Genomic DNA, 21388 nt, shown 5'->3' on the forward strand with positions numbered 1-21388 from the left:
ATGTCGCTTCCGACCGAATGCACTGTTTGGTTGCGGCTGAGGTTTGAAATCTTAATGCATCCCCGTGAATCTTTTGCCTGCGTTCTTAGTCGGGTTACGTGCCAGTAAGCAGGTAAGGCAGCACCATAAACTGTCAGGGTCTGAGTTGGATAAGGAATTAAAAATTTGATTGCTGGCCTTGCGTTATTTGAGCTTAAACTCTGCTGGGTAATTATCAGCAGATGAATTTGTGCTTTTGTATTTGAGCTGCAATATGGAATAGTGTTTTGTGAGACTGGTGCCCAACTGTAGCTTCACAGTTTGCTCATGAAGAAGTCCTTATCCCTAAGCTAGCCTTGATGTATCAGCCCCAGACCATGAAAAGGAGAGCGCCCTGTTCTCTGAGGGACCGGGTTCACCTTGGTCTCTGGTACCTTTCTCCTGGTGTTCGGTGGGCACCAGGTCAGCTTGGAGCAAACCACACCTGTAGTGGCTTCTTGCGTGGCAGGTTTCGAGCACAGTCAACTGCTTTGCCAGGGGAGTATTGAGGCATCTGACGTACTGTGGACATCTGGGTGGAAGCTAGTGGGTTCTGGGCAATTGTTGCATCTTTGTGGGATGAAGGGATGTCCAGGGATATAACGGGAGGTGTCATTTCTCTATGGCAGTTTCCAGCTGAGCACTCAAAAGAAGCTTTCTTCCTCTTCATTCCAGTTCAGTTTGTTCCAGTTGTCACTGATGACTTAGTTTTGCTTTTATTTGAGAGAATCTGGGATACTGCAGCATCTGTCTTGTAGAGGATGCAACAATAACGATACTCACTGGCACTGTTTTGTATGGAACAGCAAAGCGAACGCTTTCTGTCAGCAGTCTTGAGCACAAGTCATCAGTCCCGTTGGCAGCAAAGTGTTCAGACGAGCTGCGGGGTTTTGCCAGTGGCTGTTGCTTCTGGTAGTTAACCTGCTAGGTAAATCAGAGATGCTTTGACCCTTTGCTGCTGAACTGAAGGTGGGCAGCTAGGTGTGGAAAAGCGGATGGTGTACAACTTGTTTGCAGGCCATTGCATGCTGTTTTGTAGTTAGTATTTCTTCTGTGAACTGAAAACATCCTTCATTAGGATTTCTTTCTTTAAACAGTAATCTGGAACAGTGGTTTATTCTAAAAATTGTCATGTCAAGTTGTGGCCTTCTGGAAGATTTTTATGATTGCTCTGGAAATTACTGAGGGCATTTAGAGGAATGAAGTGTTGCTGGAGAATGGAGAAACCAGGACAAACGGTATCATTTGTTATTTGCAGTAGGGAGTTAATAGTAGCTGATGAAAACCAACAGTCTTAACAAATTTGAAGTCTAGCTTCAAGAATAGAAAGTAAAATGTAGAGCATGATACTGTTCCTGCCCCAAGTTTTTCTTGAAAATGGACTCTTCCTTCCACTTTGTTGTGTAGTTGCTTTGCTGCCGTGAAGAAATAGCTAGTAACAACTACTTAGGCCTTACTTACCCTATTAATGTGTTTCAAGATATACAACGTTGTAAATATACTAGGAACAACATAACTTTCCCATGGCCAAACATGAAAATAGAGAAGATTACAGCTAAATTTCATTGTTTTAAATAATATGGAATAGTTAAGGCTGCTAAGTGGCCTTAGGTCTGCCCTGATAAAGCTAACGGTTTTAAGATCAGAAAGTCCATATTAATACAGTTGAAATCTTGGAGAAATTGACATTGGAGTTCTGTAAATAATTGACTCACATTTTTCAATAAACCCTGGAATACTGGGAAACTTTGAAGAGGACAGGAGGAATTAACTTCCTTATGGATTTTAAACTCTTTGTGGGTGCAAGAGTTGTTGACCACATCTCACTGCAGGGTAGAAGAATGGCTGATACAGGCCTGAATAGGATCTGGAATGGTGGTAGTCTGAAATACAATTGCATGGAAACTGGCATTGTCCAGTTGGTTTTGTTGTTTTCTGTGAGACCATGTACTTGGTTAGCTCAGTTGTGTTGTGATCTGACATCTAGAAATTAATTGCGTTTCAGTATTCCAATTACAATAATTGTTATTGTGCAAAATTGTTGTTGTACTGAAGGAATCACAAATTATTTCAGGTGTTTATGAGAATTTGTAATGAAGGATCCATGTCTAATGTTCTTTCAGAACCTCAAGCCAAGGGTATCTTAATTTGTTCTTGCAGATTTTCAATGATATGGAAATTATTCCCATATAGGTTGCTGGTTTATGGCGGGTAGCTCGTTGTTACATAGGGATCCTGATTGCCTAATAAACAATGGATGTTACAAAACAGTAATTGCTTAAGTAGGTCTCATTGTGAGGTTTTACATTTAGGAGCAAGGGAGCATATGCTAGTCTTGGAGGAGAGGGGACTGTAGAAAAGTACCTGTGGATCCTTGTGGAGAAACAAGTGTCATGGAGGCTCTGGCTAAGCAGGTGAATGCAGCTCTTGAGTTTCTCAGTGAAAAATAGGATGATTTTGCCTCTGTGGTAGCATGAGAGTGGAAAATACTCTGAACACTGCACTCATGTGAGGACTTAAAAAAGATCTGACAACTAGAGAGGGTACAAAGAAGTGTCAAGGAAGTTCTGCACATGAAAGAATGAATTTTGAAAAATTTAACCTTAACAGAGCTGGAGTGGTGAAACCTAAAGGCACAGGGCTGCTGCTCCAGGGACGTATTTTGAGGAGCAATGTTCATTTAAACAGTGTCTGTTCAGGCTGCTTGTTCTGCCATTTGCTTGATTTATTTTCATTTTTACGGAGAAAAAGAAAACACAAAGCAAACCAAAACCCCTTCATTAAGCTATGGACTAAACCCAACTCACTGCTGGAGCAATGTTGTTGAGTGTTCTGGCAATCTCTCCTGGTCCTGGAGTTGTAAAACGGCTAAAACAGGATTTAATGCAGAGAGTTGTTACACTTTGTCCTGAACAGGAAGCTGGTGGTGATGATCCCTCTGATTTGATAACATGCACAGGCTCAGTCAGTTGATTTTATCAACAAGAAAACAGAGATAACTCAATTATGAAACATAAGTGAGGTTCACAGGGAGAAAATCGTAGGTACTGTGTCGTTTGTCAGCCTTGATGAGAAGCGCTTGAGCCACTGGTTCCTGTTCAGCATAAGCCAGGCTCACTTGAACTAGACAACAGGGCCTGCATTTTAACTGAAAGTGAACATTTGTTAGGAAAAAATGGAGGATGGTGGTGGGTTTGGCATTTTGGGATCAAGAATGGGCGTGGTTTTTGGGGAAGAGATGTTTTAATGCTGAGGTTCCTTGTTCACATACTGTCAAGTTCTTGTGAAGAAAACTAGATCAGTTGCCAAAGCTTTTTTTTTTTTTTTTACTGCAGATAAAGAATCTGCTGTGTTCAATACAGGGGTCATACTGTGAAATTAGGTAAATTCAGTGTAGGTTATTTACTAGTCTCCGATCTTTAATTATCGAGAAAATGTAAAAAAGGAGTATTTTACTAATGGGAGCTACCATGTGCAGTGCTGCTGCAGTCACCATTGGTATGATCCCTGCACTTCAGAAATACGGAACCGTTGGAGTTTGCTTAGAGGATGATGCGAATATCCTCTGCTTGACTCAGTCTCTTCCAGTGAGGGGCTTTCAACACTCACTCTGTTAAGCTCATTGAAAATTGAAGATGAAACAATTTAGTCCGGAACACTCTATATGGGGCAATAGCAGCAGCAGGTTTGTGGAGTTTTTGTAGTGTTTGTTTGTTTAACTTGAGAATCAACAGTGTCAATTGGCTAAAAGCTGCAAGGAGAGTTTTGGATTAAACACAACTCCCCCAGCCTTGAAACGAAAGCTGCCAGTTCATGCCTGTGTATCCGTTAGGAGGTGCTTTCTTTCATTCCCAGATTACTGGGTTATCTCTGGGAGCTGCTGGGAGGGGGTGCTGTGTGCTGTGCGTGTTTGGGCGACCAGGCTGTGTGTGTTTAAAAGCCAAGGAGGGCTTGTGGAATCATACAGCCTGCCACCCTTACGTGTGTCTTGAGTCAAATCTGAGCTTGAAATCCCAGCCTGAGCAGGGAGCGTTGGCGATAGCTGGGGCAGCCAGTGGTGGCTGGTTGCAGTGGTGGGAGCCGCAGGGGAACCGCCTGGGCAGAGGCAGAGCCCTGGTCAGCTGAGGCTCTGCGGCTGCTGGCAGGTGAAGCCAGCAGCGTTGTCCATAGCTCATCTGCTTCTGTTCTGGGATGGCTGTTAAATCCAGGTATTTCCTTCTACCGAGTTGTTGGGATTAACATCCAGGTTTGAAAGCTGCTGGTTACAGCTCCAAAGAGGGCACAGAGTGTTTCCAAAGGGCTGTGACGGGAGAGCTCTAGAAGGTTGTCCAGGCTGTCTGTGCCGCTTGCCAGTCGGACACCCTCCAGGAACATACTGCAAGCTCAGACCACAGGTCTTCTTACAGCTTGCTGTCTTGAATGAAGGTGGCAGTGGCTCTTGGGGCCTGGTGCCTTTGGACGCTGACAGCCGAGTCTGGCCCAGTACTGATGGATGCTCTGCTTCAAGGTCTAGGTCAGCGCCTCTGAAGTGAATTGGAGATGTTGGATTCGCTGCTGGTGCACTGACCCCAGCGCCCTGTGCATCTCCAGCTGTTCGTGCAGTGCTGCTGGTCCATTGCTTGTTCTTGCCTGGTGCTGCCAGAGCCTCTCTGTCTGTTCCTTGCACGCAATCGCCTCCGTGGAGAGAAGAGTGGTACCTCATGTATGCAAACCCTGCTACCTCTTTTGCTTTGATGTTCAAACCCTATGTATAGCTTCTGTCTTCTGCCTTTGGGTCCCAAGGAGCAGCTGGCCCTGACGCTTGAGAATCCTCTCCAGCTTTCCTGAGCTCTTAGTTCCTCTCGAAGATTGGAGCTGGCACAGAAACACTGGGATCTGGAGAGATGATTCCCACTGCAAGCTTGTCTTTGGCTGTGGGTCTCAGGTGGGAAGGATCTGTGGTTGTGTTTGCTCCCTTGCTAGTCTGCAATACTTAAGAGCCCAGTTTTGTCTCAAATGAGAAATGCTCCACCAAGCTTGTGTTAATGCATGTAAGGTGTGTTCCTGCACCCAGGGTCTGCTCTTAGCAGGGAGGAATTGAGTGTTTCTGTTGGAAAAATCACCTGTGCTCAAAATGACTGATCAAGGACCATGTCGCCGCAAACGAGGTTAACTGATGATTTGAGTTACCAACTAATGTTAGCCTTTTAACAGGGTCAGAGAGGGATTAGTTCCTGTTCAAAAGGAAGCTTTGTGGATGACCCACTGACACTGCTGGGGCGATAAATGGTGGTGCTCACCAGTTTTGCCTAGATTCTGCCATCTGAGTTTCTTTTGAGTAAGTTTTTAATGTCATCATAAAACTGTGAGACTAAAAGAGACCTCCTGAGTCACCAAGTCTGCTCCCTCCCTCTCGGAGGCAGCAATCATGTAACACATTTGAGAAGGCAAGATCATAGATGTGGGAACAAAGAATGTAAGTCGTGCTCGCAGGGTGGGCATCCTGGAAAGCAGTGAATTGCTATAGTTAACTGAATGAATATGTGTTTCTGTGGCAAGAATTGCTAAGATATTCTTCTGGATCTTACTATGAGATGCTGTCTAGCAAAATAATGGAAGTGATGTCTTTTTTTTGTGTGTGTGTGTCTGACATTGGAGAGTGTACAATTAAAATGCTGCTTGCAGTTTGCAAAAGACATGGAAGAAATGGGGAAAAAGCATAAGGAAGATCTTCATTTGCGGGACTGGAAAGCTTGTTCTGTAAAGAGAAGCAAAAAGGTATTTGTTTATTGAAAAATGTCTTGAGACATCGCTTCCAGGAAGCATTCTGCTTGGACAGTAAGCAAACAAGATATTTGGTTAAAAATGAGATGAGGATAAGGGAAAAGTTGAACCTAACTAACTTGTAGAACAGCTTACCAGTGACAGTAATTTCTTGTTCACCGAATTCAAGGGGGTGGTTAAATTTTAATTAGAGAGTGAATTTGGATGAGGTGCAAGGTTTACCAGCTGAAATTATAGGAAGCTTACCTTCCCTGTAACAACAAATCTGGAGGAAGGATATGGAAATAGTTAAGAAATAGCTCTCCTGACCATTTGTAGTTTGCATTACTACTTGAAACATTAATGTGATTCTTGGCGTACACCTTTGCACAGCTAGGTTTGTCTATAAAGTTTGTAGAAAAGTTTGAAATTTTTATGTCGGTCTCATTTTTTGCATGTATTTGTATTCAGGTTTATTCTGCTAGGTCTGCTTAACAAATGCACGCTAATGCAGGCAACCAATTTTTGCATGTCTGTTGTGGGCTTCTAACAATTGTGTATGGACAACAAAGCAACAAAGTAATTTCAGATGAAGAGTCTGGGCAGTGTGAAAACTCCCGATTTTTTAGGAAATTGAGGATTTCTTGCTTCTTGTGTACCCTTAATCTTAGTGTAGTGTTCAGCATGGTTGTTGGAAGTAACTTAAATCTTTTTAAAAGTCTTTTTTTTTCTTTTTTTTTAAAGGGGGGGAAATCCAAACCAGTTCTTTTTGAGGACCTTGCAGGTGCATGCTGGGTGGAAATGGCTAGTGTCACAGGCTTCCCAGACACAAACCTCAGTGGGCCTGTGGGGTTGGTTTGTGTGTGCTCTTCTCTTCCCCAGCAAAGCCCCTCCGTACGGATCCATCAGCATCTTTGCAAACTGACCCTGCTGCGGAACAGCTCCTTCTTGTGGTGCTGCTGCCGCTGCATTTCTCTCAAAACGCTTATGTCTCTTTATATTCCTTGTAATGAACATCACATTTATCTTATAGGTTGTGCTTCAAAAGGTATGCAGGCTTTTTGTTGAGTAAATAATATGCTTATTAATGAAGGGTTGAAAGCATCTTGTTTTAGGAATTGAGGAACTTGCCATACACTGCAATACAAAATGATAAAAGATTATTCTTGTTGCTTGTATCAACTTTGAGTAGTTTGGATACTCCAAAATGAACTTCCTGTGACTTGAAAATGAATCATTGATGGCCTGTTTACTACACCTGCTGTAATTTTTCCAAAGGGTGAATGGCTATGTATCTGTAACCGTGACTAATATCATATGAAACAGTTTGTGATAAATGGAATGTGCAGTAATGTGTTTCTAAAGTCAGAAGTATTTTATAATCATCTAAACTGACCTGTTATATAATATATAGCGTGTGTGTCCCTCAGCTCTATCTGCTTAAAAATATCAAAAGCCAGAGTACATCCAGTGTTACCTCTCATTAAGCCAATTTACCATATCTCAGCTGAAGGTCTGGTGATGACTTTCTCCTTGTTAAACGCTCCTAAAAGTTAAACGCTTGTAAGGCTGTTAAATTTTTGTTTCTAGTTGAGGGACCCATCTGCCTGATAGAGTGAAAAGCAGTCTACTGAAAGTCCTGTATTGAATAAATCGAGTTTCCAAAGCTGCTCTTTGTCAAACAGCCGACGTACTGTCACGCTGTTCTGCTGCGTATATTGTTCATTCAATATGGTTAAACTTAAAAACTGCACAGTGTAGAAAATAACTGTTGTGGGAGCTTGTGTTCTGGTGGAGTCATCTTACCTTTCCTGACAAACTAGGTAACTAGTGCTTTGCCAGAGCAAGCGTCTTTGGGCGAAAAGGAAGGAACTTCCCAAAATATAGGCCAGTCAGCAATAAACAGGAGACGTATGGAGCTGATCAGCTTCTTCTGGAGTTCTGGCATGCCATGTTGGGAGTGAGGTATTTCTGTAAGGTCGCACACAGCAGTAGCTTCATTTGCTTTCGTAAGTGGAGAGGAGAAGCTCGCTGTGCCCCACCTGAAGGCAGGCTGCTGTCTGGCAGCGCATCCTCAGTCTGTGTCTGTCCTGCGGACCCTTGAGGCTTTATCTCTCTGGGAATGAGCGTGAGCTGGAAACCTGTAGGATCAGGTCAGAATTCCTGTTCCTCCTGTTGTGCCTGGTGGCACGAAGGCTTTCCTCTGGGCTCCTCTGCAGCACAGCAGGTTGTGCCGGGGGGATGTGGCCCAACAGAGGAGCCTCTTGTGCCCCCCTCCCTTGGCTTTCCCGAGGGTCTGCCAGTGCTTTCTGTGCAAGTGACAGCCCTGCAGCACCGTGTCAGCCTTGGTGGTGGTGTCAGGGGTAGTGTCATTGCCTGGGTGAGCTGCATGTTGTTCCTGTTCTCTTCATTCCTGTTTCTTGTCCTCTGCAGATCCTTACTACATGTTCCTGTTTTAGAGTAATGCACGGCTCACTTGGAGACAGCCTTGGCTTATTACTTGGCTAAGCAGTCAGTCACTACATCAGTACATGTCAGTACTTTTTATTTTTTCCCGTTTACTCTCTCAACCTAAGCAAAGCGCTTGGGTTCTTACAGTTCTCCCTTTGGCAATCCGATTTAGTCCCCAGCATGTCCCAGGGGTGCTGTGTGTCATGACCGGTGTGTGTCCTCTCCTGCTTTGGTTTCCTGTCTTCTGTCTGTCTCTCTGCACACAGAGCAAACTCTAGAGCTGTGACTAATGGTGTAACCAACTGGTTCAGCTTGAAAGTCAGATTTGTGGTGTTTGAATTGTTTACAAAATGCAACACTTGAAATCTTTCTCTAAATGTTCCCAGTTGTGTTTCCCATCTCACAGTTTGGGGGCCAGAAATGATTTATCAGTTAGCAGGGTATTACAAAAGTGTCAAACGTTTTCTTCATCATACTTGCTATTTCCATTGCATTTGGTGGTCTGGCAAACAGTACAGCATCAGTAAAAGTAGGGTTAATTTTACCTAGTTGTTGAGGAACACCATGCCGTTGGACACCAGTCTTAGTCTAGAGGTTAAAAGAACAAAAGTGATCAAGAAGCACATCCTACTGGTTTGAGGACTGAGCATCCTGATCCCCACTACTGCCTCTAATTTCCAGTTCAAATCTTAATTCTAACCTGGTCTTGCCAAGCATTGATGTGCTGAAAATGCCTTGTAGGATCAGAAAACTTATCTCTTGTTACTAATGTAGAGGTTTGGGTTAGTCGGCGTGTTTGATAAAATGCGTTGGTGTCCCTCTTTGCTCTTCAGATGTCCCACGCGCTTGGTGGCTTTTGTGTTCCTTCTCTCCTTGGCTCTGCTGTGGGCTTGTCCTAGTGACAGGATGAGATTGTTTTAATATAGAATTGAGCTGGGTGTGTGTTTGTATGTAAGATAATTGCTTTACAAATCCTTTATGGTTGTTTTTGACACTAGTTTTCATATTAAGTATGTCAGCTAAACCAACAAATATTCTGCTTATGATGCTGTTCTTAATTTTGGTTGCCTTAGTCTGCTGGTGCTGGGGAAACATTTTTCTTTTTCCTGGTAGAAAACTCTTGCCTTACTCTACTATCAGTAGCTCTCACACACGTTATCTTCATTCTGTAATTAGTGATAATAAGATAGGTTTATATATAATAAATTACTGTCAAGTTTAAATCAAATCTAATTTGGTTTAGTGAAGCTGTGTATTGCCAAACCAACTGCATGTGATAGATGTCAGAGATCTAAAAGATAAAATTGCTTTATAGTTGTGTTTATAAATAACATTACCAGTTGTGGGTATTCTGTTAAATTAATAATAATCTTTTTTAATTGGTCATATTCCAGCTGTTCCTGAATGTTTGCAGGCAAGGAATTAAGAAAAGAAGCTTTTTTTCTAGTTTCCTTTTTGGTTTAGCGCAATTGCTGTTTGTTTTTGAGACTACATTTATGAACGCTAACTGCTGCACTTGTCCTTTGTGAGCATTTGAAGTCTCCACTATCAAATGTTGGTCTTCCCAACCGAGGCAGGCATTAACAGTTTGGATCGTGGTTTGAGGAACCTGGCTCTGTTCCGTTTTGCGTGGTAGCAGTACTGACTGCGTTAGTGTAAGTGACGTCCCGTCTCAGAGCGGCACCGGAGCTGGTTCTCCTGTTCAAAGCGCTGGGCGGGTTGGCCAGGCTCGGTGTGGAGTGTCCCCAGCAGTGTCCCCTCACTGTCTGGCAGGCACAGCCTCAGCTGTCGTGAGACCGGGGCAAATGGCCCCTGCGGCACCTTTATCTACCTGGCATGGGCAGGGAGAAGATGGACTGCCTGGATGGGCTTATCGTTGAGGAGAGGTCCTTAGTCCCAAACTGTACTTTATTTTGTGGTTGGTTTCATCATCTGTCTGGTTTACAGTAAAATATTTTAAGGCGTCAGCAGCGGAGCTCCGTTGGAGTATCTCATTTTCCCACTTCCTAGGCTTGTTCGACATGAAGTAGCCAGGAAGCAGAAGCAGGTGCACTTCAGCTGCGGCGGGATGCGATGGCCGGCGGGTTGGGATGCAGCCGCAGAATAACTGGGATGCAGCCACAGCCCTGGGCTCCTGCCACGTGCTGTGCTGCTTCGGGCTGAGGGGGCTTGGAAGCCACAGAGACCCCTCCCGTGCTTCGGGCTTACCTGGCTTTTGACTGTCGTATGGAGAGGCTTTCTTCGTTTTCCTGGTCTTTTGATGAAGCTTTTCTGTTTTTCCAGGACTGGCAACCTCCATTTGCATGTGACGTTGATAAGCTTCACTTCACACCGAGGATCCAGAGGCTCAATGAACTAGAGGTAAACTGTAAAACTGAATGTTGCTTCTGCTCCAAAATGCTTAAATGTTTTTTTGAGAGGCGGTGTTTTCCAGTGGATTGACAGTGAGCTCTGTTTTTGACTTGAGCGGACAGCACCCAGGAGCTCTGAACATCAGTTTTTAATTAGCACAGAAATTGGTCTGTTTCAGTTAAAAACATACCAAGCATAAAAAGTAAATGCTTGTTAAAGGAAAATAATTCAGGCCTTTTCCACACAGAGGTGCTTATAAGTGATTAAACTCAAACTCTCAAGTGCCATGGATTTGTGTCTGCATTTTGAACTTAAACAGCATCTTTTAAAAGTGGAAGAAATGAATTGCAGAGTGCTTTAAAAACAACAAGCCATTTGGAAGGAAGAATTATGAAATCTGGATTCAGTTGGTGGAAATTTACTGTTCACAAGCGCTTTCTTTTACTGCTTTCATGAATTCAGACTGGTGGAAGGGACTGGTGAGGAGTCCTGGTTAGGTCACTACCGATACAAATTGGAATGACAGTGACTCTTTGCCTGCCTGGTTTTTCTCGTGGGGCTTGCTTTCTGAAGTCTTGGTGTGATTCTGGGAAGTGCCAGGGTAAGGACTTGAACGCTGGCCTTGGATGCTGCGAGAAAGACTTGTGTGGACCCAGGCTGGTTCACAGAATCATAGTTAGGGTTGGAAGGGACCTTTCAAGGTCATCTAGTCCAACTGCCCTGTAATGAGCAGAGGCAGTTGAGAGCTCTCTGGAGTTTAAAAGCAAGCTCGACTGTATAGACGTGGCCGTTTTTTGCCTTAGGAATAGAAAATGTGATGAAAATAAAATGTGTCAAAATTTAAGTCTAAGCTACTGCTCTTTAACGTAGCAGCAGTCCTATTATCTCACTGTTTACATTGCTGTGCCAACGGACTAGTTGGCTTCTCCTGCCATGACTGGTTTGTATCCATAAAAACAAGACAAATGCAGTTGGGAGTGAAAAAGGATAACAGAAAAACCCTTTTTAATAAGCCATAAATATTGGACTATTTTTGCTTTATTACAGTAAACTAAATTGTAATAAACTGTTGCATTTATTAATGTGATAAATGTAATCAACCCTAGCAGTCCAGCTAGTTTAGGTAGTTTGTAGCAGTAATAACTCATTACTTGTCTGTTCTCAGAAAGCAGTTTTCTAAATGCAGTAAAAGTTAACAAAAAGTGACTTGAAGAAAGACTGGTAGTATCTGTATGGAATTTTTTTTTTCTGCATATGATGAGAGGGAAACATGCAAAATTACACTTGCAAGGGAAAATCCAGACAGGCAACTGAGGCTGCGGCATTATAAACACTGGGATATACAAAAACTTAATCTGCATTTAGTATGTGGTTCATGGTTTTTGGTTTTTTTTCAGGCCCAAACTCGTGTGAAGCTGAATTTTCTGGACCAGATTGCAAAGTTTTGGGAGCTTCAAGGATGTACGCTGAAAATTCCACATGTGGAGAGGAAGATCTTGGATTTATTTCAGCTTAATAGAGTAAGACTGTTACAAGGGAGAAACTAGTCCCAAAAAGATGTTGTGTTGTCTCAGTTTCTGGGACGCTATCATAGTTGTTCAAGGGAGATTTTGGGGTATATCTAAGCTGAAAAAGTTATTACTTTGTTTAACCTAACATAGCTAATGTGACAAAATAATAAGAAATACAACATTATGGGAGCCTTCAGGTGAGCTGGGAGATCAAATTACATTTCCAGGTCTTCTTTGAAGTTGAACTTGGATGCAAACTGGTCAAAAAAACCTTCATCCTAACTGATGAAAGCTTCTGAACAAAGACAGCAGTGAGAAAAACATTCCTTCAGAAATACAAGAGAAAAAAATCCAGCAGCTTTTAAGATGAAGCTTGTTAAGGTTCTGGAGAAGTTTATGTATTCTGAAATAGGGGATGGGATTTACTGATCCCGAGGATATGTGCTTTCTGTTTTCTTTGTGTTTAGAGTAGTTTGTATTTGGTTGATTTTCAGCCTGTTTCATAGTACTTTGTTCCAGTGAGAAGAACTGATTGTACTGTGCTGGAAAGTTGTGTTGGAATACAAAGTAGAGGTGTGACAAATTGCAGCCAGGCAAATTCTCAAAAGTAAGCTGAATTACTGTTTGGTCAGCTAATACAGGTGCTGACTTGTTTGTAAAGTAATTCAGCAAGTTTACAATTCCTGAACAGGTTATATGTTTATATGTTCCAGTTACAGCTTTTAAAAAGCTTTCATGTTTTGAGGTTTTTAAAATGGCAGTTGTGGTGTTGTCTTGTGTTTTAAACCAACAGTGCTTTCCTTAAAGGCTGATAATTTTAGTATTAAACATATGACCATTTTATTTTTGCTTTTTAGCTAGTTGCAGAAGAAGGAGGATTTGATGTAGTTTGCAAGGAGAGAAAATGGACCAAAATAGCCACTAGGATGGGATTTGCTCCTGGCAAAGCTGTGGGCTCGCACATCCGCGCACATTACGAGCGCATTCTCTATCCTTACAACTTATTCCAGTCTGGAGCGAGCCTGTTGGTAAGCTATATTGAAGCTAACTGAAGTCCAATTAATTTAGTAGCCAGTCTGTTTATATATATATGTATATATTTTAGTAATGGAACATTTCCAAAGACTGCATTTTATGCTTTATGGATGGCGTGCAGGCGACAAGATGCAGTCTGTGGTGTTGATGCAAGCGATTCAGAAAACCACAGGCAAACTTTTAATCAAAAGTAAAGTTTTTAGAAGTACTCTTCAAGATAACCTCTTGCTGACTGCTTTGAATACTATCTTTTTGCATTTTCTCTGTCGTTTACAGAAGAAGCCTCATAACAGACTTTCAGACTTCTATATAAATTTTTTTTAATCCTGTTTTGTCAAATGCAAAATAAGACTATATTCACAGATCCTTATAGGTCCATCTCTGATAAAGCAAGTGATCTGGGTCATGTGCACATATGGTCTGCACACATTGAGTGACTGAGGAACTGTATCAAACTTTGCCAGTTCTGTGGCTGTAATTCATCTTGCTTTCACTAAGGGTGTCCCAAGTCCAAGCGTGCTTCATGGGTGTTGCAGTGTAGTGAACAGGGTGGCTTGTGACTTTTTTTCAAGCTTAAATCTTCATCCTTCTTGCTTAGATTTGGCCATTAAAACAAAATTCAGGGTTTGTGGAGAGTGAAAGCAGCATAATCTCTAATGAAGAATAGGGCTCTTCTTTTAGAGCAGTAGTGATTTATTTGGAAAACCAAAATAGGTTGCAGTTGCCAACATGCATTTTTATTTATCTGAAGCACTCTTTCCACGATGGTCTTCCAAAGAGGCGTGTTGACCTTTTTTAAGCAGTAAAAGCCCTAATCCTGTTACAAGCATGTCTCTGTCTACAGAAATCAACACTAGCTTTTTACATAAAGCTACCAAAATGAGGGCAGGATTTGACATAAGTCAAGAAAGGTTGGAATTGAAGGATTTTTATTTAGCTAGCAATGATCACTTCTCAGTGAAGAAGAGCTAGATTCTGCAGACCCTTCAGAAAAAAAACAATTTAACTTGTGTAGGTTTGAGTGTTTTGCTAAAGGAGGATAAGAACAAAATAGTGTTGCATATAAAAATCTTTGTGCTAGGGAAGCTGCTGTATCAGAATATTTTGCCTTGCCTCAAACACATTCACGTTAAGCAACACCATTTTCTGGAGGCATTTCATGAAAAACCTCATATGTTTTTAGGTCTGTAAATGTGGATTTTTATTTTTTTTTTAAGCTGGTGTGTTTTGAGACAGTTAGCTTTGCTTTCATATTTTTGAGGTGCAGTTGCATAGGGAAAGATAGAACTAAAAGTTGTAAAAAAGTTAATGTGGTACCACACTTCCTTGGAAATGTAGGTTCCCCATGTGAGTGTCTTGTCACGCAGTTAGTGGTTACATTCATGGTTTTCTCAGTAGTGGACCCTTTTAGAAGAGAAAAACCTTCTCAAACAAGGTCAGGCTTTTTAAGTGTAACTTTCCAAGCTCTTTCTTGCAATAGGCACCTGACATTTGTTCCAAATTGATGGGTTTAGTGGGTGCAGTTCTGGGCAAAGCTACGTATGTCTGCGTAACTTTTCTTTTTTTTAACTCCTTCCCCCCCAAAAGCTGTTAAGATACTCCCCTCCCATATGTGGCAGAGATACATATTTTCAGTGGACTGACAGAATCCACAGAAATTTCTTGGGTTTCGTTCAGTTTTTGCTCTTTAAGATTTGTCTTTTTTTTTTTTTTTTTTTTTTTTCCTTGCTGACAATGTTGTCTTCCAACTGAGTTTGTTTTGCAGTACGTTTTCTGAGGAAGGATCTTGGATGAGATTCTTTTTTGGCTTGCTTCCATGTGTTCTCAGCGAGTGGTGCTTTCCCAGATGCTTCTTGTGTAGGTGTCCATTTTATTGTATGTCTGTTCAGTGCTTTACTATGAATCTCTAAGCATCTGTGACTTTTGGTTTTGGAGAAGACGTAGCTATTCGGTTTGACAGCTGTCAGTTTGAGATGTGTAGTTCCTTCTTGTAAGACTTCAGCAAGCCTTTTGAGAGAAACTCTTCATGCAGTCGGGATGATCATCCACAAAAGATTAGTGCGTGCATTCACTGGGGTTTTTTTAACATTTTTTTTTAATTGGTAGTACTTGCAGTATTCATTGCAACAGTCAATATTAATTGACTTTTTTTTTTTGCAAAAGCCGAAAATATGGAACAATGTTGTTTCCACTGATGACAATGCCATAACTTAAATTTCATCCAGATCTGTGTATAGCATTAATTGTTTGTGTGGCTTAAATATATGTTAAACTGGCTTCAGGAGTTGTTTTGACCAATGTCCCAGCTGGAGATATTTCTATATACATACTAAAATAGTGAAACTAGGAGCTGTTCAGAGGTTAACAGATTGCATGTTTTTATTAAAGCTCTTGTTCAGTTAAACGGCAAAAATGCCTTAAATCAACCAGTTTCCAATACTCAAAGCAGCTCTCCACAGGGGTGTATTTATTTTATTCTTATCTTGAAACATTGGACTAGACAGGTCTTGGATGTTTGTCTCCAGAGTGGTTGCAGTAAACTTGTTGCTGTACTGGTTGTTTCTGTCAGTGCCTCGCTTATATTCTCAGCCCTTGTAACCACCGGTGTGGTGCTGCAGCATCGTGCTATATGCCCAGAGGGATAAATGTCCCCCTATGTGAACTGATGTGTCCAAAATCTTTTGTCAGTGCACCTTCTGTGATGCATTGGCCAGATGTTTGCATGATTTAAAATGCAGCTGCAGTCTGGGGGGCTAGAGGTGGTCTCGTGGTGGTCTGGTTTTCAATGAATATGACTGGTTTAGTGATTCTGGGTCTGGTCTCTTCCAAACTAAGGCTTTAATGTCCCGAGTGAGGTTCATGTCCAAAGATTTATATGTGTATGCCTCTAATAAAGATGTTTCTGTGTGAGAGAGTCCTCTAGGACCCTTTATTGTTACTGGAGAAGAGTAAGCACCTCTGGATTTTGGTTGCTCTTATCCTCAAGTGGCTATGTAGCAGGGGTAGGCCAGTTGTATTCTGCAAGTACAGGGAGCCTGCGTGATTAGCTTATGTGTAAATTACTGCTTCATAAACATCTAAACCTGGAGGAGATTAATTCTGTCCCTATTTTTCTTTTTTTTCCATCTTTTGACATCCTGGAGGCCTTGTGAACGTTCCTGCTGTGTCCTTTGATTGCCTGCTGAAGGATCTGCTCGTTCATGGTTTCACCTTGATGGGCTTTTAATTTACTCTCTGCCACCGTTTGGAGTTCAGGGATTGTATGTGCAACCATCTTCTCAGGATATAATGAGATCATGATCACAGGCTGGATCACAATATGTAGGATGAGCTTATGGTAAATTATTGATAGAATCTTAACCTTAACAAAAAGGCTCTGCTGGCTGGGGGAGAGGAGGACTGAAGAAATGGCAGCTAGTGACCTTGGTTACAGGCGCGTGCTTGCAGTTGATAAGGTCAGTCTAGGAGTAAAGCAGGTTCCGAGGAGTTCCTTTTCCTAGGTACAGCTGACAGTGTTAATAAAACAGTCATTTCATACTGCTGCTTAGCCTTTGGGTGCTGGGACACCAGGAAACGTTTCTGCTTAAATAGTTGTTGAGATCTCAATGTTTAGGAAATGTCTTCTGGGCTTTTTCAGTGAACAGTGACAGTGCTGCTTGTTGTTGTTTGGACAGTACACTGAAGTGAGGCCAGTTATGCTTTTTGTTTTTCTCTTTCAGGGTTTCATCTTTCAAGGTTTCATTACTCTTTTGTTTAGGAAAAGCTGTTTGCCTTCTAGGTATTTGCTTTCAAGGATCATATGTCCTCTGTTATAAGGAGTAGAAACTTTTTTTTTTAGTGAAAGATTTAGGTTTCACATGAGGACACAAGTCAAGGAACCAAATTCTGTCCAAGTAATCCAATTTGGCAACATTCTGTGTAGCATTCATCCCATTTGCTTTTCTGTTTTCTCATTTTTATATTTTTCGTACTCGCTTGTCTTTTCTGCTTGTCTGTTTTCTGTCCTGAGAAATTTTTTACTTTCTCCCACTGATGTGAATTCACATAATCTCCTTTCAGTGTGAAACTGATAAGGGGAAATGCTCTTCTGAAGAGGCAGCTGCAGTGCTCTGTCCTCCAAGTGTGCAGCACAGGAGCGTGCCCGACTGTGAGCATCAGCCAGGACTTGCTGCTCATGAGCATGAGCTGCAAAGTTGGGTGGTTTTGTGTATTTAATGTTGAAATTAAGTCAGACATTTGCTTTCAAAGTATAAGTCTAGAGCTTATAAACTCTTAAGATTGAAGGCGGCTCTAAAAAAGAGAAATTCCAGAGGTGTTTTTGAGCAGTGTTGTGGACTGTCTGGGGGGGATGGTTAATGATATCCTGCTACCCTTGACTGGTGCTTCTTTTTTGTTCAATACCTATTTCTTTCAGTATAGGCTTGTCTTATGAAATACCGCTGCTTCTCCTTTTCCATCCCCCCTTCTGACTATCATTTGTTTCTGAAAGTGATTTCTGTGCTGGCTACAGAGCATCAGTCCTTAGTGGTTCTCTTGCAGTTCCTGTCCTGTTTCTCTCTTGCTGAGAAAATGCTTGTGATGGCAACAGATTAACAGAACGATGGAAATGTGGATCCAGTGACTCATGTGAAATACTTCCTGACAACATAAGACTTTTTAGTTCTTTAGGATTTGTTGTTTACTCATTAAAAACTGTTATGTTTTGTCTGCTGTTACTGAATGTTGTGTGGCTTGACAAACTTGGAATTGTCATTAATTATTAGTTTTCTTGCCAAATGTATGCAGAGTTTTCAGCAATTAAATGGGTTCATTCAGCAACTTGAAAGAACTAAAACTGTTCTTGCACCTCCTTCTTCCCTTCTGCCTTTAATTCATGCAGCAGAGTTGTCCTTTCCGAAACAGAAAGAGAATATAGCTTGTAGCTTCTGCAACATTTTTCAGACAAAATTGTATTTCAGTTAGAAAGGGATGCGTGATAGGCTGTAATTTACTTTTATGTTTTTCTGTATGTGGAATTACAGTAATGCAACCTGAGGGCACTGCAGCAGTTTCCAGTATGCTGTTGATAGTCTCCAAAAGCACCACCTACTAGAAGAATTGGTATTGGTATTCCCATAGAGAAATGTTTGTTGCTCATAGCATTTAAAGGATGACTTCTGCTTTATTTAAAATCCTTTCTTATGGTTACTGCATTCAGTAAAAGGGCAGGAAAAAGTGATTTTGCGACCTGTTCAAACAGGTAATGCTACAATTGTCATAAATAACTGTTTTTATTAACTCATTGCAGTAATAACTAAAGCCCTGCCTACATTCTTTCACATTACCCAGGAAATTGTTCTACACAAACTTTGTATTAGAAGTGGAGGCAGAAATCAAGTAATCAAATTGTCTGTTTAGTGCCTGCAGAAACCAGATCTCACCAGTGACACAAAGGACAAGGAATATAAGCCCCATGATATTCCACAGAGACAGTCTGTTCAGCCATCTGAGACTTGTCCACCCGCTCGTCGAGCAAAACGCCTGAGAGCAGAGGTGAGAGGATCTGTCTTTATGAAGGCAAATGCTCTGCCGTGGCCGAGCTTGAAACCATAGTGCGGTGATAGTTTGCCCAGCCGCGTGGCACGACTTTTAAGTTAAGTTACAGGACAAATGTTATTTCGATCAGATTGCTAAATGTATATGCATAGTAAACAGCTGTTTTATCTCTTTCTTTGTAATTTACACATACCTAAATGTTCATAAATTCACAGATAATGAATAGTATGGTAAGGATTGTGTGATACTTCTCTAAAGTGTGTTACTGAGGTTTGGAGTGCTGAGAGGCTCTTCTACTGAAGCTGTTCCACTTATACATTAGTTATGAGTGTGTACACTATAATAATGTTTTTAGCATGATTATAAATAATAGGGAGCTCAGACACAAATACAGGTGACAAATTCTAGAAGTGAAGCTTATCTTTTGCAGCTTTGATCTCTGTCATTTCCTCAAAGAACAGGCAGCGAACAGTAGTTATTCTCTAAACGTGTTGGGAGGTTTCTGTAAATCTTTCATGAGTTGAAGCCAGATGTTACAGCAAAGAAGGTTTTTCTTACATTAGTGCTATTACATTTCATTTTTTCCTCTGAGTTCTATCAATTTGCGATACTTTGACCATGCAATAGAAGGAAAAAATTGCATAACGTTAAGTCGGTATGGTTTTGTACGATCAAACAAGCTTAATCTTGCATGTGCTTAAGAAATATTATCTATTTGGATAAACAGACAAATGTATTGATTATATCTGCATGGAGTTCTCCTGTGAAGGCGTATTTTAGGCGATCATTGATGTGTCTCCTTCATTGCTGGAAAACTGTAATACTGTGACTTCAGCCTTTCCAGGCTGATGTTCCTGCCTTCAGAGATTACTGTTTCTTTTGTTTGAGCAGATGAAGAGTAGGAGAGGCTTGTTCCTGGGAGACTGTCCTATTAGTGGTGACATCATGAGTTAGGAAGGTCATGATTGACTCTTTGTTTATAATCCAGATTTCTATTTAAGTTTGTTTCAGCGTCTCTATTAACTCTATTATTTTAGTCTTGGTATTTGTTACAACCAAGTAGTACAGCTTCACTGTTACAAATTCTGCCTACAAAGTCTGCTAATTCTTAAGATAGCTTTAAAAAACCTTAATTGTTTTCCAGTCAAATACCTGGTTACAAGCAGACTTACAATTCTGAGAAGAGCGCAGTAGTTTGATCTGAAACTTTCCATTTGAAGTATCTGCCTGTGGTTGAAAGATGCTAGTTCTCATATATCCTTTAAAGATTAACAGCAAGGCAAACACACACTAAAATTTTAGCTGTTCCTCTGAGAGGGGTGACAGATGACACTGACTAACAAAGAGTGCACATTTCTGTCATTTCTGTGGAAACTAACTGCCCATACTTAGCCAAAATGCAAGGCTACCCTCTCAGCTCTTTTCCCTGAGCACTGATGTCATGCACCTAGTTTTTGTGGAAAGAATATACTTGATTAAGAATAGAATTGAAACATGCAAAGCTAAGGCTGAGTTAGGCAGCATGTACCCACTCTGTTAGCAAGGAGCTGTAGTGTTTTAAGGTAATAATTTCCAAAAATTAAGATTTGTTAATGTGTTTCTGTTCCATTTCAGTGCAAAGTCAGATAGTCTGATTAAATCCATTTTATTCTAGATCGAAGCTACAAGCAATTGGTTTTTGCCCAGACCTGATTGCAAATTAGTAATGTTTGGTTAACGTGTCTCAACTTTTTGCTCTAACGAGATATACAAGGGTTTGTAAATGTCTTAAATTGTAGAACCTAGGTTCATTCTCATGTTTAGCATTTCCTGCTTTTCAAAGGTTAACCATCTAGTGTAAACCTTTAAAATATATGAACTACAGGAAAGTACTATAAATCATTCTTACTAGCAAAAAATACAGCCTGTGGGATAAGTGTTAGTTTGCAATTGTAAGACACATAGAGTTTTGCCTTGCCTTTTCCTACTTGGTGAATAAACACTGAAGAGATGATGTTCGTAATTACAAAGGAAAAAAGCAATAACAGTCATAGGCTGGTTTTGAAATGCAGAGTGTTCACATGCTTGGTGTAGAAAAGGTAAGTGTAAAAGACCAGAATAATATTGTGGAAGTGACAGTGAGATACATTGGTATGATAAAAGGCTCAGGCAAAAAAAAAAAAAAAATGTTCTTGTGAAGCTAAATATAGCCCTAAGCACAGAATACGGATGCAATTCATAGAAGTTAAAGGTGCAGAAGATGGGACATCTATTATTGCATTGCTTGAGGATTGGTGCAAACTCATCCTGATTCAGTATTACTAAATATAATGAACAGCAATATTTTTTTGGCATATCTTAAGCCATGGGACCTCTGCCTGATCTCATAAAGGCATAAAGAACACAAAAAGCGAAAGGAAAATAATGTTAAAACCACCTCTATAAAAATCCAAACCAACCAAACAAAAAAGCCTACCAAAAACTCCCCAGACAGAGCAATGACAAACCCTGCCCCTTCAGATACCCGCTGATGGATTCAGCTGGCAGTCACGCTTGCACAGCTGGGGCAGCAAGTCCCGTTATTTGGGGTTCAGGGGGTGGCTGGTAGTGGACTGGCTTGTGTGAGTAGCAAGGGTGGCCGCATGACCCCATTGCCTTAAATTAGGCTTAAAAAACAGCAGTATTGGAGAAACCTATCTCTATGCTGAGACATTTGGGAATATTCTCCCACAGTCTCAAAACTTCAGGGAAGAAATAAAAAAATG

The 21388-nt window shown here is 41.2% G+C and overlaps 1 protein-coding gene across 1 annotated transcript in view; it reads left to right on the forward strand.

Moving 5' to 3' along the window:
- Positions 1 to 21388, forward strand: part of KDM5B (lysine demethylase 5B) — a 55356-nt gene that overhangs the window by 2341 nt on the left and 31627 nt on the right. The window contains exons 2-5 of the mRNA XM_080367436.1: positions 10495 to 10572; positions 11961 to 12083; positions 12932 to 13102; positions 18507 to 18641. Coding sequence (XP_080223562.1) covers positions 10495 to 10572; positions 11961 to 12083; positions 12932 to 13102; positions 18507 to 18641 — 507 coding nt within the window. The remainder of the gene's footprint in view (positions 1 to 10494; positions 10573 to 11960; positions 12084 to 12931; positions 13103 to 18506; positions 18642 to 21388) is intronic.

The sequence above is a fragment of the Falco punctatus genome (genome assembly GCF_963210335.1).
Source record: "Falco punctatus genome assembly, chromosome: 17".
Classification (NCBI taxonomy): Eukaryota; Metazoa; Chordata; class Aves; order Falconiformes; family Falconidae; genus Falco; species Falco punctatus.